This window comes from Podarcis bocagei (genome assembly GCF_964188305.1).
Source record: "Podarcis bocagei genome assembly, chromosome: Z".
NCBI classification, from domain to species: Eukaryota; Metazoa; Chordata; class Lepidosauria; order Squamata; family Lacertidae; genus Podarcis; species Podarcis bocagei.
This window is the reverse complement of record NC_138140.1, coordinates 13,752,861-13,773,232: the sequence shown is the minus strand read 5'-3', so window position 1 is coordinate 13,773,232 and position 20,372 is coordinate 13,752,861. Positions and strand designations below refer to the sequence as shown.

The 20,372-nt window shown below is 48.2% G+C and overlaps 1 protein-coding gene across 1 annotated transcript in view; it reads left to right on the top strand.

Moving 5' to 3' along the window:
- LOC308578687 (FK506-binding protein 15-like) overlaps window positions 1-20,372 on the top strand; it is a gene marked incomplete at its 5' end in the record, with an annotated part of 122,827 nt that overhangs the window by 2,653 nt on the left and 99,802 nt on the right. Inside the window, 19 exons of the mRNA XM_081179159.1 lie at window positions 1,655-1,764; window positions 2,112-2,232; window positions 3,019-3,088; window positions 4,363-4,437; window positions 6,436-6,534; window positions 6,814-6,963; window positions 7,791-7,859; window positions 8,570-8,713; window positions 8,863-9,005; window positions 9,586-9,745; window positions 11,230-11,416; window positions 12,487-12,572; window positions 13,378-13,468; window positions 14,560-14,669; window positions 15,659-15,766; window positions 16,840-16,934; window positions 17,428-17,530; window positions 18,484-18,516; window positions 19,380-19,551. Of these exons, the coding sequence (XP_081035285.1) occupies window positions 1,655-1,764; window positions 2,112-2,232; window positions 3,019-3,088; window positions 4,363-4,437; window positions 6,436-6,534; window positions 6,814-6,963; window positions 7,791-7,859; window positions 8,570-8,713; window positions 8,863-9,005; window positions 9,586-9,745; window positions 11,230-11,416; window positions 12,487-12,572; window positions 13,378-13,468; window positions 14,560-14,669; window positions 15,659-15,766; window positions 16,840-16,934; window positions 17,428-17,530; window positions 18,484-18,516; window positions 19,380-19,551 (2,126 nt within the window). The remainder of the gene's footprint in view (window positions 1-1,654; window positions 1,765-2,111; window positions 2,233-3,018; window positions 3,089-4,362; window positions 4,438-6,435; window positions 6,535-6,813; window positions 6,964-7,790; window positions 7,860-8,569; window positions 8,714-8,862; window positions 9,006-9,585; window positions 9,746-11,229; window positions 11,417-12,486; window positions 12,573-13,377; window positions 13,469-14,559; window positions 14,670-15,658; window positions 15,767-16,839; window positions 16,935-17,427; window positions 17,531-18,483; window positions 18,517-19,379; window positions 19,552-20,372) is intronic.

Below are 20,372 nucleotides of genomic sequence, written 5' to 3'. Positions count from 1 at the left end.
GAAAATGACTATCTAATTAGACTATTGATCCATAAAATGAAAGCAATAGACCAGGCTGCTATCTGCTAACCAGTATTAAAAACTGGCAGTGATTTACCCATTGCCATTGGAGGGATGAGTGCACGGGGTGTGTGATGGGGGAGTTCCAGTGGCGGGGGGGGGGTGGAAAGGAAGGCAAAAGTCATCTCTCTGAGGAGCAAGTTGGCTTCTCTTCCTCCCCCCATGCCAGCCTTTCTGGATCCATCCCCCCACCCACCCAACCCGCCACTTGGGTGTGTGAAGAACTCTTACTGCAGTGGTGGCACCAGCATCCTGTCACGGCAGTCACTTCTGGGTGTGGATCGGTGGCAGCGAAAGCGGAGAAGGCGAAGTCGCTACATCATTAACGACACCCTTCTCTGCTTCCAGATTTCACTGCTGGCACCAACTGAGGGAAGGCCGTGCCGAGCAGACAGGGGGTGTCGCTGCCACCCTCTGGGCCCCTCTGCCACCACTGTCCTTGCAGCATCAGCCACTCCCTCCTCCGCTTTTGGGTGTCGCCCAGTGGCTGGTGCAGCTGGTGCTGAATAAGGGAAGCCCAGGTCAGGCAGCAAACAAGCAGGCAATGGAATTGTGGCACTCAAAACAAAAGTGCAACCCCCCCCCCCCGAAGTACGTCCAGATGCCAAAAAAAGTTTGAAAACCTGAACACTCATTTCCGGGTTTGAAGCATTCGGGTTCCAAGTAGTTTGTGAACTAAGCTGTTCAAAAACCAAGGTACCACTGTACTAGGTTCTATAAAAGCTTGGGTGCAATAATTGGGCAACAGCCTTTTCAGTTTTAGGGACTTTGTAGTTTAGACAAAAAGCAAGTAAGAGATAATATGATAGAAGTTTATCAAATTAGGCATGCCACAGAGAAAGTGGATAGGGAACAGTTTCTCTCCCTCTTGTGAACATCCGATGAAGCTGAATATTGGAAGACCTTCAGGAAAGGCAAAAGAAAGTACTTTCTCACACCATGCACAGTTAAACTACAGAACTCTCGCGCAGGAGGCAGGAATGGCCACCAACTTGGGTGACTTTAAAAGAGGATTAGAAAAATTCAGGGAGGAGAAGGCTAGCAATGTTTTGTCACCGTGGCTGTGCTCACCAAGTTGGTGGCAGCAGGGCTTCTGAACAACTGTTGCTGGAGACCACAGGAGGGGAGAGGCCTCTTGTGCCTGGGTTCTGTTGGCTACTGTAAGAACAGAATGCTGGACTCGCTGGGCCTTTGGCCAGATCCTGCAGGCTTTTCTTTTGTTCTGAAGAGAGGTTATAGAAACTAATAGGAAAAGGAAGGGATTGTCTCCAACTAAGTTCTGCTTAGAGAAGACCCACAATGCGTCTACTCCTTTAGTTGTGTGCATTAATTTCTTATGACAGCTCTGCCAGGCTGGTTACCCCCAAGAGAGACTGGGCAAAGCTCCCCTCGGCAAGCACCCCTAAGTGGGGTGGCCAACATCCTAATCCCTAACAGGATTCTAGTTTTTGAATCCATTACCCTCTGGTCTTTGGGGAAGGCTGCAACAAAATCGCCAACCTGCAGTTGGCTTGCAGATACATGTCTTGTTCTGTTCCCACCCGCTTGCCTCTCTCTGTGAATGAAGTGAATGGTTACTTTTCTCTCTGCCCAGGACCAGGCTGGCCTCTCTCTTTGGACAGGATCAGACAACTACAGAATCTGGAAATGTGCTCTTCCAATACATGCCACCCAAGCAGCCTAAAAAAGGTCATCCAGCTACCGGTAAGTAAACTGTTCACAATGCCCAGGAACATAAAGACGAGCCCTTATGGACCATCTAGTCCAACCTTTGGTTCTGAAGCTCCACAGAATCAACTGGGTTGGTCAACTCCCGAGTAGCGCTGGGGAGAGACCCCTGACCTGGGCCCCCAGAAAGGTGCTGGTGGTCTGTATTCACCACACTGGGGTAGATGGACCCAGTGGTTTGACGCCATACAAGGCAACTTCCTGTTTTTCATTAATCTGAGCAACTGGCTTGGTCCCAAGACAAGGGAGCTAACTTGGCATGATATTTGCAAGCAATGCTCTGTTTGCAACAGAGCACTTACCCTTCTCATGTGCTGCTCCAGCTGCAGGTCTGTCTACCCAGAAGCATCCTCCTGCAGCTGCTCCTGCGGCCGCTGCTGCTCCTGCGCCCACTGCAGCAGTTCAGTCAGTCTTCTTTGCTACAGCTGTTCATGCATATTTGTTGTGAGTACTACAGTAGAGGGGATGAGCTGCAGTGTGTTCTTGCTACCCAAGTCCTGTGCTCACATCTTTTGCAATCATCTCTCCATCTTGCCTGGCTTCTTTGGAAAGAGGGGGAACTGAACAACAGTTGGGGGTGGTCGATTAGGGTGAATGAGGCACTGCCAACTCAACCTCAGCCTGGCCCCACCTGCCCGTTGTTGTTTTTTTACTTCCAGCCAATCAGGCTGTGGATATCATTGACTCTGGCTCAATGTGCTGGCTCAATTGCCTTATGCCATGCCAGTGAAAGCAGGTCCAGTAGGATGCCACCCTCTCATTCTGCCCTCAGCTGTCTCCCACCTGCCTGCCTTCTTACGTCCAACCGATCCAGAGGGCAGGACTTCCTGTCAGCTTCCTCTTCCCCCTCAGTCTCCATGCTGCCATGGTAGAGCACAGCAGGGAGGAGGATGGGGACAGCCCTAGACTTAGCTGGCCCTTCTTGTCGTTGGCTCTGGTGCCACCTAGAGTTGGGCTCCCTGCATTCACCCCATTGAGGCACCAGCCAACACTGAACTGAACTGAGGATAGAGACCTCCTGGGATGAGGAGCTTGTGGGCTGATAAAATGTTGCTGGGCTGCTACCGCCCGCCCCCCACATCGCCCCTCACTGTTGGCCAGATGGCCTGGGCTAATGGGAGTTAAACAACCCCTGGGAAGTCTTTGTAAAGAGCTGCTTAATATAACCCATGGGGTTGGCATGGTGGCAACAATTGTGGGAAGCTAAGAGGTGTTCTCTTCTCATTCCAGTACCAATGGGAAATATGTGAAACATGGCAAGTATGGAGCAGCTGTAGTGGGCAGCAATGCAACCAAGGAGGTAAGAGGAGGAGGTGTGGTGTCTTGAAGTAGCCTGGCTTTCTGCCAACCTGCTGTCCTCCAGATGTTTGGGACTACAGCTGCTGTTGGTCCTAAACATCTGGAGGATAACAGGTTGATGTAGGTTGGGCTAAGGAAATGCTTCCCTTTGTCTGAATCCTGGTTTCCTGATGGTGTCTTACTCTGAAAAAAGCAAAGGTGCTGTTTTGGCTCCTGTCTCTTTCTGCCTCATCAGCTCACAAGGGTTATAGCTCCCATCTTTCTTATTCTGACCTCACTTCTCTACAAAAAGTATTCTCAGCAGGGAAGGGGCTGTCACACAGCAACACAGCATCCACTTTGCAGACAGAAGCTCCCAAATCCAATTGCTAGCTCCTCTGGGTAGGGCTGGGGACACTGCTGCCGGTCAGAGTAGGCAGTCCTGAGCTAGAGAGACCAGTGGTTTGATTCAGTCCAAGGCCCTGTGCTCTTATGTAACTAGAACCATGTGGACTAGAATCTTGACAAAAGAAGGGCCTAGGGGGTATTGTGTGCAGAGTGGACAGAGGAGTGTGAGACAGTAACTTTGTCGTGGCTTGAAAAATCAGTAAACGTTCCCACCACACTCAAAAAAGGAAGGGGGTTTCAGCAGCTTATGTTGGAAAAGGGATTCAGTTTTTCCAGCCTCTGTCCTTTCAGCTCAGTCAGTAGCTCTTCAGTGGTTTGTTCTGCCCCACTTTGCTGTGAAAGGATTCACATGTGTTTTACAAGCAACAGATAAAATATGTCAGGAAACATATGCGTTTATTCCAGGAAGACTCTGGTATGATTGCCTTGTCCCACTCCCCTGTTGCAGGTGAGGGTGGTGGGGACAGGATAAAACACTGGGCTGTCATTCCCGTTTAGCTGATTGGGCGGAAAAGGACAGATCTCACCCCTTGGTTTCTCCAGGTGTAGGGAGCCTTTGGTCCTCCAGATATCGCTGAACGACAGCTCCCATCACCCCTCTCCACTGGCCATGCTGACAAGAGCCAATGGGTGTTGTAGCTCAGCACCAAAGGCTCCCCACGCCTGCTCCATTGTAACGAAGTCACTCCACATGTAACTAAGCCAGGCACCAGCAACCAAAGCAATTCCTACGATGAACACCTCTGATGTATTTATATGTTAATATGTCATTTGGCTGTTGGTATAAGAGCAGCTCCAGGTGCTTTTGAAAAGAGCCAGCCCCGTAGTTTTTGATTCCTCACTTTTGCTCCTGTTTTCTTCTGTCCTTCCGTCTCTTGTGGAATCCAGTACAGAGTGCTTCTTTACATCAGCAAGCAGCAGCAGATTGCAACCGCCAGGATTGATGCCTGGTTTGTATTCACGGTAAGCTTTGGTGTTAAGACCTGCAAGGACCATGGCATAGGCTGAGGTTACACGATGCAACGCATCTTGCTGAAGCTAAGGACAGCAGATCTTCTAGGAACCCTGTGGGGCTGCCTTGAGATCTCTCATGTAATACAGTGGTGCCTCACAAGACGAAATTAATTCGTTCCATGAATTTTTTCGTCTAGCGAATTTTTCGTCTTGCGAAGCACGGTTTCCCATAGGAATGCATTGAAAAACAATTAATGTGTTCCTATGGTCAAAAAAAGTCCAAACAAAGCCAAATTTGGTACAACAAGAGTTTATTAAGTGCTCCTTAAAGTTACACATACTGTAAAGAGCATTTCAAAATTCAAACCCAGAATTTTTTTTAAAAAACAGCAGAGTGGCCCAATGGTCACAGAAAATCAGAAAAATGCAGAAAAAACCCACAAGCTTCCAGATTCTTGCAAACCCCTCCCCAACTGTTCCGCCAGCCACCCAGCACACAGAAATTCAAATCCAGAATTTTTTTAAAAAAACAGCAGAGTGGCCCAATGGTCACAGAAAATCATAAAAATGCAGAAAAAACCCACAAGCTTCCAGATTCTTGCAAACCCCTCCCCAACTGTTCCCCCAGCCACCCAGCACACAGAAATTCAAATCCAGAATTTTTTTAAAAAAACAGCAGAGTGGCCCAATGGTCACAGAAAATCATAAAAATGCAGAAAAAAACAACACAAGCTTCCAGATTCTTGCAAACCCCTTCCCAACACCAAGTCCTTGAATTCCAAACACCCCAACCCAAAATCCAAAACCCCCCAAAAAAGTTTTAGAAGCTTAACTTACCAAATGGCTGCAAAAGAAGTTTTGGAAAAGCTTCAAAAATCACCAAAGTCTTTTAAAACCTCAAAAAAGGCTACTATGTACACTGCGTTCTATGAGTTGCTCCTCGAAGTCAAGTTGCAACTGTATTAACGGTGTTAAGAAAAAGGAAACAAACTTGCAAGACATTTTTGTCTTGCGAAGCAAGCCCATAGGGAAATTCGTCTTGCGAAGCAGCTCAAAAATGGAAAACCCTTTCGTCTAGCGAGTTTTCTGTCTTGCGAGGCATTCGTCTTGCGGGGCACCACTGTAATAGAAATCACTCGGCATAAGCCAGGTATTGTGCATCCAGAAGGCCAGCAAAAATAATTGATGCAAAAAAATCCTGGAAACCTAATGGCCTGCCTTTTTGCTTATTTTTTTGCATTTCTATGCTTCCTTTTTCTCAAGGTGGTATGTGTGGTTCTCTTTTTGCCTCATTTAATCCCCTCAAACACCCTGGGGGGGGGGAGGCTGAGAAGCAGTGATTGGCCCAAGGTCACACCCAGCGATCTTCCTGTTTCAACGGTCAGTCCCTCTTCGTACAGAACTGGGGGGGATTGTAACCCTTTGGTGAGGGGAGTAGGGGCGTCTCCCAACAACATTTCAGCACTCTTTGCAAACTGCAATTCCCAGGATTCTTTGGTGGTATGATATTGTTTGAAATGCACATTGCATATGAGGTCTCAGCTGTGGTCAATTAATTTCAGTGGGTCTGCTTTGAGTAGGGCTAATGCTTGTTGCAACCCATTAGATTTGAGTAGTGTTAGATCCAAGGGGCCCCTCTATGGTTAAAACGCTTACCTAGAGGTAACAAAGTAAAGTAGATGACATTCTGCCCTCTGTCCTACTGTAGCTTACATCCCTTGGGGTAGGCCTCCACCCCGAAATCCTATAGCATTTTTCCATTTCTAAACATGACACACTACAGACGTTGATGTGTGTGGTGGGTGGGTGTGTGTGTGCTCAGAGTAGATTCACTGAAATTAATGCACCAAATTCATCATATCCATCAATTTTCATGGGTCTGCTCTGAGTAGGGATAACATTGGGACACAACCCAAAGTCTTTAGCAAGACCCATCAGGACAAAAGTTGTTTTGAGCAGAGGCTGTCTGCTGCTCAGAATGCCACTTTCTCCTTTCTCTTTCCGCAGGTGCAGCCCAACAACTACTGCACATTTTATGATGATCAGAGGCAGAATTGGTCCATCATGTTTGAATCAGAAATGGTGGCTGTGGACTTCAGCAAGCAGGTGCCAGAGGCGTGCATTGCATTTTGGGGTAGGGGGTGACAGTCCTGCAGACACTGAACCAGTGTTTGTGGGAGGTCAGCTCTCTTGCATCCGTCGCCAGATGCTTTCTCTGCCAACTACTAAGAAGTATCCAGGGAGGGCAAGGAATGGTGGTGTAGCCAGTTGGGGCCTTTTCAGGCCCCTGGGGTCTTCAGCCAGTCCTGCGTTGGGCCAGATTGCATAGGTGGGGATGACAATGCAGGCTAATGACACAAAGGGCTTGGTTCTTCTTCTTCACAGGTGTGCATTGCCAAGTATAACAGCAGCCGTTCTCCTGACTCTGTGCTGTGCCAGGATCTTGTTCTTGGAGACGGCCAAGGAGTGGAGACTGGAGATGCCCTGGAGATCACTTTTACAGGCTGGCTGTTCCAGAACGGAAGTCTTGGGCAGGTGAGACCTGGCAGAGGGAGTGGCTGATACTGTTTTTATACTGCATATGGGGCACTTCTGTGACATCCTCCAGGTGCTGGGGATGATGGGAGTTGAAGTTTCTAGCAGCACTTCATGGCCACAGCTTTCCCTCTCCTGGTTTATAATTTGCATACAGCCCTTTTCTCCCACAACCCCGTCTTTTTGCCTTTCAATAACATTGCAAGGAAATTCCTCCTGAAACAGGAGAGGGACTTGGTGAGGTTCACCCAGCTTGCTTCACAGCTCAATGTGCATTTGACCCCAACCCCAATGAGCTCTAGCTGGTGCTTTTCCATGGGGGTTGCATTGCTTGCTCTCCAGAGGTGAGGCCTTTCCCAGCCTTGCCGCCCTTTCTCAACTGGGGATGCTGGGGAAGGAACCCAGGACCTTCTTCCTGGGAAGCACATGCTGTTAGGCCCTGAGCTACACCTGTCTCCAAGGACTAGATCCTATTTCTCAGCCTCATTTTACCCAATCTGCAACATGGGAGGCACCACTAGGTAGGGGATTCAAAATAGAAAGCTGCCTTGCATGCATCAGGCCACTGGTCTAGGTTGGCATCGCCCACATTGACTGGCAGTAGCTCTCCAGGCTTCCAAGCAAAAGCCTTTCCCTGACCTTCCTTGGAGATGCCAGGATTGAACCTGGAACCTTCTGCCTGCAAAATAGGTGCTGTGTCCCTGAGCTGTGCCCCGTCCTTCGGTACTCATTGCTGTTGGCTCAGCAACTGGAGTAGCGGAACGTGAACCTATTACCTTCCGCATTAAAAGTAATTTCACCCCATCTACCTTCCACTTTTGGAACAGGTTTTTGACTCAAATGTAAATAAAGAGAAGCTGCTCCGTCTGAAGCTAGGCTCTGGCAAAGTCATCAAGGTAAGATGGCACTATCTTCCCCCCGCAGTGCAAGGATTCTTTCTTCCACTTCCACATCTAAGCAGAGTTCAGCAGCCCGGGCTGTGTGGAAGGCTGAATAGCAGTGATGTTTTTTGAGCTCAGACCCAGATCAAATGGCTTCCTCAAGAACGGCAGGCAGGTAGCTGTCCCAGCTTGTCTACGCCTGCCATGATCTGCTGGAGTGGGAGGCCTGCTCTGTGGCCTGGACCAAAACAGTCCTGGACCTCCAGTGCTGCCTCTTGCTGTCCTGGATGAGAGACAGAGGGGGGAGTGTGAGTGGGTGTCTAAGGTAGCCTATTGTACAAAGGGAAAAATTACATTTGTTGCCCCTCCCACTTTCTCCTCTTGCCCCGCCCACTCCTGGCATGCTCCTCCCCACCAAGAAGGTTTCCCCAGAGGGAATGGTTTTCATCCCTGCTTTAAACTACAGTACTGTCCTCAAGAGTGCAAGAGAACTGTCAGTATTCCTGTGCCCTGCTCTCGACCAGCCTTTACCAACCTGACAAACATACACACAGATCCTGTGGACTCCAACTCCCATCATCCCCAGCCAGCACCTGCTGATTGGAGTCGGAGTCCAAGGTATCTGGACGACATCAGGTTGGCGAAGGCTGTGTGGTTCTGGCACTTAGCGAAGGCGGTCACCCAAACTTGTTTTCTGCTTGGTTCTCCATTTCTGGAACTTGAAGGCCTGGGAAGATGGGATGATTGGCATGAAGAGAGGAGGTAGGCGGTTCCTCCTTGTCCCGCCAGCATTGGCTTACGGGTCTTCGGGAGAAGCTGAACGCATTCCTCCGGACTCAACTCTGGCCTTTGAGGTGCAAGTCAAACGGGTGAGTGTGTCTTCCTCAAAACGTGTTAGCGACCAAGAGAACCTCAGAAGGTTGTTGGGTGGTTGGTCTACTGCCTGGATAAAGTTCTACAAATAGAGGCAGTGGTTGCCATGACCAGACTCCATGATGCCTCTTTTTTGCTCCCTTAGGTGAGGTTTGCAAAGGGTGCTGACTCCGCCGGACAGAGCCTGGGCCCCAGGGACTCCCTCACACCTTCACCAGCACCACAATCAGAAAGCCCCGCTACAGACCCAGCCTGGCTGACTCCTCCTACTCCCGCTCCAAAGCCAGGGTGAGAAATAAATTGAGGGTGCCCTTAGCTTTGAAGCCTTCCATTCTCCCAGGTGTCCCATCCTAACTCTGTATAACCTCAGCTGCATAACTCAGACCCCATCTGCACTGTACCACCTTGGGATCTACGGATGAAGTCCGGTATACAAATTCAATAAATCACAATAAATCATAAGTTCCAAATAGCGCCATGCCATTTTCAACAGCTGTGGCTTCCTCCAAAGAATCCTGAGGGGCTCCTTGTCTCATAGACAACCTGGCAGGGGCCACATTCCAGGGCTGGGCTGGGGCTCCAGTGGACAGAGCAACAGATGCTGCTCCTGCCTTCTGTGCAGCCAGAAAATACTCCATGTGGGGCTTCTTTCTGCACACACCTCTCCCTGTCCAGGGAAGCAAGATGCACTGTCACAGTTCAAGGACACATTCCAGCCAGGCTCAAGCTCCCTTGGGGAGGTAATGAGGTGAGGTAGGTGAGGGGCTTGGCCGAGGCAGAGTCCCAAAGGCCACTTGAGTATCCTACCCCTTAACAGACTCTTCATACTGTGCTCAGGTTTGTTAACTCCCTCCCTTCCCTACTGCAGGGAGCCAGCTGTGCGTGCCAAATCAAGCTCTATTAGCGAACAACTAGCGGTAAGTCCCCATTGGAGCCAAATCTGCCTATTGATTGTATATTTCCTGTTGAATGTGACCAAAGCAATGAGAAGTAGCTTGGTCCTCTCACAGAGAGAGGGATCCTTATTGGTGAGCATTTTTTGAGAAACTCAGGTTACCATTCCCTGTTGATCCTGTGATATATTTTTTAAATAAAAGCTCCCACGTAATAAAGATACAGTATTTTTCCGTCTATAAGACGCTCCCATGTTTTAAGAAAATGGGGGAAGATGTATCCGTGTACAAGTTCCCCCTAATTTTTGACAATATTTTTAAGAGAAAAAAACCTAGTCTTATACATGGAAAAATACGGTGTGTCACAGGAAAAGCATATCATCAGTAACCACGAGTAATTAACATTTGATATTGTGCTTGCATAGACTTCTGAGATGGGTTTCTAAGCGGGTTTTTTAAAAAAATAATGCAGTTTTAAAGTTCTTTCATTAACAGTTTTAGAGTGAAAAGGTAGCAAGGAAATGGTGTGTTCATGAGGAACCCCCCCCCCACACACACACACATTGGAAGGTTGTATAAATGTAATCCCCCCCCCCAAATGGGTGTGCATGTTTACAACATCTTAGTTGATTATCTGTGTATTTCATTCCCGTTTCCTATCAGAGGGCATGCTGGCTGAGGGTTGATGGGAGTTGTAGTCCGTTACACCTATAGGACCCCAGTTTATAATAATTTTTATAAAGTTTTCTATTTTACATTTCAAAATAAACATTTTACAAACTGTAAAATATCCAATCATTTCCCTTCTTTTCCTTCCATGGTTCTTTTTATATATTATACATTCCTGCATATTTTAGTATACCATTCAAATCAGTTTTCCACTTTTACACCCATCAAAAATTATTTACTCTGTTGAATTTATCTCAGTTCTGCCGTCATTTTCAGCTGGTTGATATGCCCTTAACTAAGGCCTAAGTACTGAGCATCTGACATGCATTGTCAGGCACACAAAGGAAGCCACAGGGCGAGGTGGGGGGTAAGAGAAGGACAAACCAGCTGCTTTCTCTTAGGGGATCTTGGTTGGGCTCTGGTCCCCTTGGCTTAATCCTGCCCAGGGGATGTGACAGCCCTCACCACCATTTTGAAATCCCACTGTTAGGCTTTGAAAGGGTATGAGAGGTTGTTTTACTGGATGCATCCCATGATATGGGAAGAGGAATCTCTCTCTTTTTTTAGGAAACCATGAAGATATCTAATGCAGGAAGATTGGAAATCTAAATGAAATTTAAGCTGTTGTATGAGCTTGTAAACCACTTTTATTTTCCCTGAAGGAAGGGAGGCCCTTCTTTTTTTTAACTTAATTACAAACCTACCTGGTTCTCCAGGGTTTCAGACAGGGGGCATTCCCTGCCTACCGGGTATCAAACCTGGGGCCCTTTGCATGAAACTGAGGGTCTTGCCCTCCCTAGATCTAGTAGTCACCCCAAACTGGTGTTGGGTCTGAATCTTAATTTGAGGGAAAGCCTTGTAAGGATCATCAATCATTTTGTTTGTATGTCGCCTTTCCCAAGTTAAAACAATGCTCAAAGCATCTTACAACGTATTAAAAAAAACCCATAGCTACAAATGTTCTGGCATGCCTCTCTCTCGTTAATGTGGGATTTGAAGCCTCCAGGGTCCCTTTCCACTTCCCAGGAGGGTTAATTGTGCATTGTCTTCTTCAGGAGCCGCATGTCATTCAAGAATTTTCAACCTTCTGTCTGAACGACTACCGTCCAATGGCCCCTCCTCAGTGGGCAATGCAAGGTAAAAAGTGTGTTCCCTTGTTGTGCCTTGGTGATGGTCACCAACTTGGGTGGCTTCAAAAGAGGGTTAGGCAAGTTCATGGAGGAGAGGGCTGTCAGTGGCTGGAAACCGCAGGAGGGGAGAGGGCTCTTGCGCTCAGGTGCTGTTTGCAGGCTTCCCATGGGGGCACCAGCATCTTAAAAAGCAGAGACATCACCTTACCAACAAAGGTCAGTATAGTTAAAGCCATAGTTTTCCCAGTAGTGATGTATGGAAGTGATAGTGGAACCATCAAGAAGGCTGATGGCTGAAGAATTGATGCTTTTGAATTATGGTGCTGGAGGAGACTCTTGAGATTCCCATGGACTGCAAGAAGATCAAACGTATCCATTCTTAAGGAAACCAGCCCCGAGTGCTCACTGGAAGGACAGATCGTGAAGTTGAGGCTCCAGTACTTTGGCCACCTCATGAGAAGAGAAGACTCCCCGGAAAAGACCCTGATGTTGGGAAAGATGGAGGGCACAAGGAGAAGGGGATGATAGAGGACGAGATGGTTGGACAGTGTTCTCGAAGCTGCAAACATGAGCCTGACCAAACTGCGGGAGGCAGTGGAAGACAGGAGTGCCTGGCGTGCTCTGGTCCAGGGGGTCACGAAGAGTCGGACATGACTAAACGACTAAACAACAACAACATGGGGGCACCTGGTTGGCCACTGTGAGAAGAGGGTGCCGGACTAGATGGGCCACTGGCCTGATCTGGCAGGGTTCTTCTTGAGTGCAGTGGCTCTACTCAGTAGAATTTAGTTGGACACAACCCAGAAGCCAGCATGATGATTGTGCATGGAAAGCGGAGGAAATCTGGATGTGTGGGGATGGGGGGAGCAGTGTCCTTCATTTGCTGTAGATCAGCTTGAGCAGAGTCTGCATCGGTCACTGGCATTGTGTTTAGATGCTTGAATTGATCTGTTTGTGTGCTGACTCTTCTGGGCTCCTTTGGGTGGAAATAGAGACAAACATGTTGATGATGATGACGATGATGATGGACTGCTTGTATTGAGATGGGCAACGCTGATGCCTCTGCTTTCTTCCTAGCTCCTCATCCAGCTGTGTCGGGGCTCCAGCCGCCTGCTGCCCCCCAGCCACACCCACCTCTTTCAAGAACCCCTCAAAACTGTCAGGTAAGGAGTCCTTTGTAGGCAGGGAAAGGTTCTTTCATAGGCTGCCAGGTGAGCCACAACATCATGCTCTGTTCCCTGGTTTGCTCAAGACAGGTTCATGCGACTAGCAGGCTTGACTAAGTTTCCTCATCCTTTTCTGTCAGTGTCAGGTCTTCATTTGCAAAATAGGGAGGGTGCAGCATAACCATGAAGGTAATAGCCCTTCGGTGCAAATCCCAAAAGCGCTAGATTAAGAGCTGGCAGCATCCATTGCATTGGGTTGGAGGGAAGCAGTTTGTTACCTTGGCAGTGCTGAGGTAGTTTCCACCAAATCCAGCGGGGATCTTCTATATATTGGATGATCTTTAGAAGAACGTAAGAAGAACCTCTGCTGGATCAGGCCAATGGCCTATCTTGCCCAGCATCCTGTTCAGATAGGGGCACCAGTTCTCAATGGCTACCTGGATGCCCCAGTGCAAAGTGCACAAACAGTGCCTGCATGCAAGAGCTCTTTCCCCTCCTCCAGTTTCCAGCAACGGCATTCAGAAGCATTCCTTCTTCCAGCCATTAGCTGTCGAGGCCAGTAGCCATCAATAGGCGCCTACCCATGGATTTGCCCAATCCTCTTTTAAAGCTATCCAAATGGTTGTCCATCATTGCCTTTTGCAGGAGAGGATCCCTTGCAGTCCTTGGCCTTTGGGTCTTCTAGCCCTTGAGAGCAGGCTTAAGCAATCCTGCTGTTTTAATGGGGGACCTTGTTGCCGTCTGTTTGGTCAGTGTGACAAGTCACCTGACTCTCCTTTCCCTCCCCCACCTGTGTTCTCAGCCTTATGCAGGGATGCCATATGCTTACCCCCAAGTGAGTGCCGCAGTTTCCCAGCTCCAGCCTGTTGGGTTGTGCCCAGCTCCTTTCCAAGGTATGTTCAAACTGTGCACTATGTAGCTTTGGGAGCTGCTTCCAAACATTAACTTTTTTAAAAAAGCAAACCCCTTTATTAACATTGTTGACAACCCAAAGGTCTGGTAGCAGGCTTGCCATATATGAAGAAAGCAAACAATAAATAATAAGAGAAAGCAATGGTGACTCACCAGGATTAATTAAGACACCCATATTTCCCAAACTGGTACGGATAGGGAATCTTGAGCATCTGCCTCTGTAGCCCAGGAAATGAAATCCTACCTGTTGAGCATTGACTCAAGTTAGAAATCCCCCTGTTCAGAGCATCACAGCCTACTGGATCAGGCCAGTGACCCATGTAGTCCAGCATTTTCTTCTTACAGTGGCCAATCATTATGCCTGTGGGAAACCCACAAGCAGGATCTGAGCACCTTTCCCTTCCTGTGCTTTTCAGCAGCTGGTATTCAGAAGCATTTATTGCCCCCAATTGTGAAGTCGGAACATGGACTCATGGCTAGTTGCCATCAATAGCCTTCTCCTCCTCCGTGAATTTGTCCAATCCTCTTTTAAAGCCATCCAAGTGGTGGCCATCACTGCCTCCAGCAGAAGAGAGTTGCTCGGTTTAAGTCTGCACTGTGTGAAGAAGCATTTCCTTTTGCCTTATTCCAGCCGTTTAAAAGCTGGGAAGAGGCAGCTAAGTTGCCTTAAAGTCCCCCACCCTAGAAGATTCACGGCTGCTTGTTAAGATGCTCAAGGACAACTGTGTTCTTTTCTCCCTGCCCTTTCTTATTGGTGTGACCCCTCTTGTCCCGCCCTGTCCACTTCTACAGTGGTACCTCGGGTTAAGTACTTAATTCGTTCGGGAGGTCCGTTCTTAACCTGAAACTGTTCTTAACCTGAAGCACCACTTTACCTAATGGGGCCTCCCGCTGCTGCTGCGCGGTTTCAGTTCTCATCCTGAAGCAAAGTTCTTAACCCGAGGTACTATTTCTGGGTTAGCGGAATCTGTAACCTGAACCCAAGGTACCACTGTATTTGCTTCTGCTGGCAGTCTCATTTTGAAACAACAATAACAAACACAACCTTGCAAAGTCTTCTTTCCTGTCACAGCAGCTGGAGACCTTGGTTCATTCCTGCTGACAGAGACCCGGCAGCAGAACACAGAGATCCGCCTGGCCGTTGGGAAGGTGGCTGACAAGATGGACCAGCTGTCAGTCAAGGTAATACAGAACTTTCAGGATAGGAAGCTGCTTAAGAACTGCCTTGCTAGCACTTTCCAGAAACAATAGGAAGGTGTTTTTCTCGCAACAGGCTTTTCCAGTGGGCTGAAAAGCTCCCTCCCCTGAGGTGTTGGTTTTGTATTGTTGATTATTTTATTTCATAAAAAACTCAAAGCACTTTACCAAAAGAATAAAACAATAGAATTATTAGTAAAAACAATTTAAATACTCAAAAAATTAAAACCAGCGATAAACTAGAAACCTATCAGCATTCTAGAAATCTAAAGAAGCATGTGCCGAAAAGGGTACAGGCGGTTCTCCATTTACACGGGGTTTGCGTTCTGAGGCACTGTGCATGTCAGCTTGCCCCACACCCCTGCAGGGCCAAAACTGGTGCGCCCACAGATGGGGAGTTGCCGGTACAGTGAAGGTGCCTGCCTCATATTGATAGTTGTTGTTCAACTGTTTTAAGGCTTTTAAACAACTTTGGCGTTTTATCTTCATTAAAAAATACATATATCAGGCAGTATATACATTTTCTGAAATAATAAATCAGTCTACCTTCAGGTTTTGCTTCCGTTTCATACTGTTTGGAGAACTGTATCTAGCTGTTTTTATAGTAGGCTTGTGAATTGTCTTTTTAATCTCTGATGGGGGGGGAGGTTTGGGACGAGGGAAGTTGCTTCAGCTAGGTGGTGGAGCACCTTTTTGCATGCAGAAGGTTCCATGTTAGCTCCCTGACGTCTCCAGGAAGGACTGGGTGACTCCCCAGTCTGAAAACCCAGGGAGATGCTGCCCGCCAGTGTTGACAGCACTGAGCTAGATGGACCCAGTGGTCTGATACTGAGCCAGGTTCCTGTGCTCCCGGCAGTTTCTCTCCTTGGCAAACAAGTGAGCAGCTCAAAGGGCCCAGGCCTGATCTGGCTTCTTCTCTCCCATGTGCTGATGCTTCAAGCTGCATCTCCTTTCTCTCCCCACATCCCTTGCAGCTGGAGGAACTACGGAAGCAAAACTCTGGCCCCGGTTTGCTGCCAGGCGTCTCTTCTGTTACCATGGAAACCTCTATGATCATGAGTAACATCCAGCGTATCCTGCAGGTAAAGAGCCTGTCTACTTGAGAGCATGAAGACTAGAACCTTGCTTTTACCTTCAGGTGAAGGGTCACAGCTAAGCGGCAGAGCATGTGATTCGCAGGCAAAAGGTCCTAGGTACAGCCCCAGTGGTGTCTCCTGGCAGGGCTGAGAGAGACCCTGTGCCTGAAACCCTGGAGGAGACGCTGCCAGTCAGTGGGGAGCCTTGGGCACAGATGCTGCCCTGTCCTTCCCTGTTCCTGCTCTGCACCTTCCTTGAGTTCTTTTGGCCAGCTGGAAGTGTCTTTGTTGCTAGCCTGGATGTGGAGCAATCGGTGTAGAGACTTCTAGTCTCCTGTATTATAGCCACATCTGTTGCTCCACCCACTTTTGTCCCTAGCCCCGCCCACACCTGGACAGTTGATCCAGAGGCAAGGCAGCCTTTGGACTGGCAGAGGTTCTTTGCCCCTGTTGTAGGCTGCACTGAGCTGGATACACACAACTATCTGGCTTGAGCTAAGGGAGCTTCCTCTGTTCCAGTTCCTCTAAGGCTCCACTAGCAATTGGGCTTTTAGTATTGCAGCTCCAGACAGTTTCCAGCCCAAATCAGACCAGGGCCTAGTGTGACGCTGTTCAGATGCCTCTTGAAAGCATGCTTGCTTTGGAGGGCTTTCCATCCTGAGATGTCAGTTATGCAGATCAAGTTTTATACCTGCTGAAATGGTGTTGTTTTTTAAAGTTGAGTAGAATAGATGGGCTTATTGTATCAGAGTTTGTGAAACTGATTTTATTCATTCTCAGAGCTTGGATTTCTGTGTTGTATTTTGCTTTTACCATGTATCTTGCTTCCATGGCTTCATGCAGTACAGCTGTCTCACAATTTGCTTACTAAATAAAGTTTACCTAAGAGGCTTGCTAAAGGGGAGCAGCTCCAAACTGCCCATGTTCTGTCCATGACCATGGCGGAAGACCACAATGATTTCTCTCCTCAAATCTGGGTCCCCGAGAGAGGTTGGGGAAGACATTGTGGCTGGAGATTGTGAGAGTTGTAGAGGCCAGGACTGCCTCTGACGCATTCCGTTTTGCTCTTTGTGCCACAGGAAAATGAGAGGTTGAAGCAGGAGATCGTTGAGAAGAGCAGCCGCATTGAGGAGCAGAACAAGAAGATTGGTGAACTGATTGACCGCAACCAACGGTGAGGGAGACTCTTGCTCACTTTTGATGCTCTGTGAGAAACAGCTGGTATTTGTGGCTGAAGCCTAAAGCTCAGGTGGCCTGGCTCAATCCCCAGGCACCCCAAGGCTGCTGCCAGTCAAAGTGGACAGTACTGGGCTGGATGGACAAATAGAGGATTACAGGAATATAGCCAGTGTGGGGTGGCAGATAAGAGGGTCTGTCAGAGTAAGATCTGGGAGACCAGGGTTCCAATCTCCACTCTGCCTTGAAGGTGACCTTGGGCCAGTCACACTCTCTCAGCCTAAGCTACCTCACAGGCTTGTGAAGATAAAAAAGGGAGGAAAACTATATACCAGTATTTGAGCTCCTTGGAGGAAAGATGGAACATGAAATAAGAACTATTCTGATTCTGATATAAAGGATAGAAGCTCTCCTAGGGTGGCTTTTCAAAAGTGAGATCTACATATGATACTGCCTTGATTCACGTGTGTAAAAAACAATTCTTCCCCCAGCTATGTGGAGCAGAGCAACCTGTTATCTGAGCAGAGCAACAGCTCACTGCAGAGGACCATGGAGCACACCCAGGCAAGGGTCCTACATGCTGAACAGGAGAAGGTAAGCCCTGGCAGTGTGGCAGCCACAACAGGAAGGCCAAGTGACTGAGGCTGTGGGGAGGGCAAGTGCTATCCCAGGAGTTCACAATCGCTAGTGCAGGTCACAATTCCCCTTTGCCTGCAGGCCAGAAAGAAGTTACATTTCTGAGCAGCAGCAACAACAAAATAGAACAAACGACTGGCTAGGTATACATGCACATACAGGTAAAAGATTCATAAGCTTCAGGTAATCCTTTGCAAAGCAACTCAGGTTGAATATGAGAGAACAACAGAATGTCCCTTTAAAATCTAACAGAGTGGGTAAGGGAAAAAATGCAATACATTAGTCTACAGTAAGTTCTCATTGGCTGCATTCACATGCCATGCTGAACTGTGGATTGGGATGACGTGAGCAAGGACAGTGAATATCCCCCTCACTTCCTCCTATGCAGCCAAGAAGAAGGGTGTGAGAGTTTCCACTTCTAGGTAACTGCTGCTTCCTCTGTTTTCTGGACTGAGAACAGCCATTAATGTTAAGCAGAATTAGTTTCTGAAGTTAGCTTATTGAAACAAACATTTGAAGTTGGTGTGTTTGATATTACCCATAGTTGATGTTAGCTGCAGCTCGTTGTCCCAGGCAACACAGCAAACCATGGCTGGGCACAAGTGTCAGGGTTCCTGGCCGCATGAGAGGAGGAGGAGATGTAAGGGGAGAGCATGCAAGTCCAGGTTTGCTGTGGCCTGTTCTTGCTTGGGCATCAGCGTGCAAACCCTGCCATTAAGGGATCTTCCATGCATCTTAACCTGAGTCTCTTTGGATTTTGAGAGATATAATCAGCGCTTGGACCACAGAATAAGCAGAGTGCTCTTAACCCAGAATGCCATTGCCTCTTTTGATAAAACTTTCTCCCCTCTTGCTGTTCTTGCTTCTGGTGGTGTTAACTCTCCTCTCCTTGTCGCCGCTTTTCTCTCTAGCACATGCCGCCACTGGATCAGGGGTGGGACCAGGTGAGGCATTGTCCTTGGGTGTCCTGATCACCTGAGCACTTCCTTATTCCTTTCATACTTTCCAGGTCAACCATTTCATACTTTTAGCAGGGGAAAACCCCACGCCTTCTGCAGGTGTCTCTCGTTGCGAAGCCTCTCTATGCCTTGGCATACCGGCTTCAGTGACAATGGGTTTTTCTAAATCAGGGGTGGGGGGACTCCAGGCCCCTGGACTAAAGGCCACCTTCCAGGCCTATGTGCCTGGCCCTCAAAACTCCTTCCAAGCCACGCACCCTCACCAGTCCTACATTGCACCCTCCTTGAGTGCTTTTGCCTGGCTGGATCAGGCCCAAAGCCTGTCTTATTCTCACAACCAGATGTGAATCCTACAAGCAGGATCTGCACTCACCCCACTTGCAATTCCCAGGAACAGCATGCTGTCTCCAACAGTGGAGGGAGACCCTAGCCCTTGTGGCTGCTGGCTGTGTATAGCTTTTCCTGCCCCATTGTTTTGTCTAATCTGCTGCTAAAGCCATCCACCTTTTTGGCCTTCATTCCATCTTGTGGGAGAGAGCTCTGCTGTGTGAAGATGTCCTTTATTTTGTCTGTCCTGAATTTTCTGGGGAATCCTTTTCTGCTCTCCATTTTATGCACCTTTGTCGTGCATGCTTTCTCCTGACCTAACTAAAAAGCCCAAGGCTTCTGCCTCCCCCTGCTCCTCATAGCCTTGCCAGTAGACCAGTTCTTCAGGGTGTTTTCTGGGAGACTCATTCTTAGCATTTGGGACCCTCCAAAAGCACAGCTCTTGCATCCTCCCAGGAAAGGTCTTGTGGGCTCTCCTTCCCCATATGTTCTCCTATCTCTTCTGCTCCTTTGCATTGCAGGTCAGGATCAGCAAGGAGCTAGCGGAAGCCACGGCGCAGATCTCCCAGCTCCAGCTGGAGTTGACCCGTCATCAGAAGCAGGAGATAGATCTCCACTCCCAACTGAATGAAGCCCTGACAGAGTCGGAGAGGCAGAGAGCCCAGGTCAGCCGACTGCATGCACAGCTGGCAGGTAAGGGAAGCTGAGAGGAGGCGCTGAAATGGCAGAAGAGCACTATCCAAGCACATGCAGAGTAGTTTTATCATCCTAGGAAATTCTTTAGCTTGCGGGTAGGGAGCCTGTGGTCCTCCAAGTATTACTGGCCTTCACCTCTCATGAGCCCCAGCAAGCGTAGCCAGGGATGATGGGGTTGGAGTCCAGCAATCTCTGGAGGTCCTGCTCCTTAGGGCCTCCTGCAGTGTAGCTGTTAAAAACTCAGACACACAATCTCCAAAAAGACTCTTGACTTTAATTCCATCTGTTTAAAAAAGGCAAGCTTCTGATCTCTGCAAACTTGATTGATTGTTTTTCTATGCTCCTTTTTGTTGAAATGAATCTCCAGCTTACAAACAATAACATAATGTAACATAATAGAAAATGGGTTCGTGCATATTCTGCACCTTCCTTGCCCTGCATGCAAGAGCAGAGCAGTGTAAGAGTGAGATATGTCTATAAACGCCATGATCATCACAATTATAACAAATAAAGGCTTGACCTATCTCGCTTTGCATGTCATGAGTTATCTCATATATTAGTTTCACCTTTTAAGTTGAAGTACTGAAATAAATGAACTTTTCCATGATATTCTAATTTTTCAAGTTTCACCTGTATGTCTTTAAAGTTACACGGAGGCCCCATCCACACTATACAGCGTTATCATGGCCACTGCAGTCAGTCATGGCTTTCTCCCAAGGAATCCTGGGAAGTGTGGTTCATTCCAGCTGCCAATAGTTGTGTTGAAGTTGAGCGCCCTGCTTAAGTGGCCATTTCCAGCATAGTTTAACAGTCTGGGA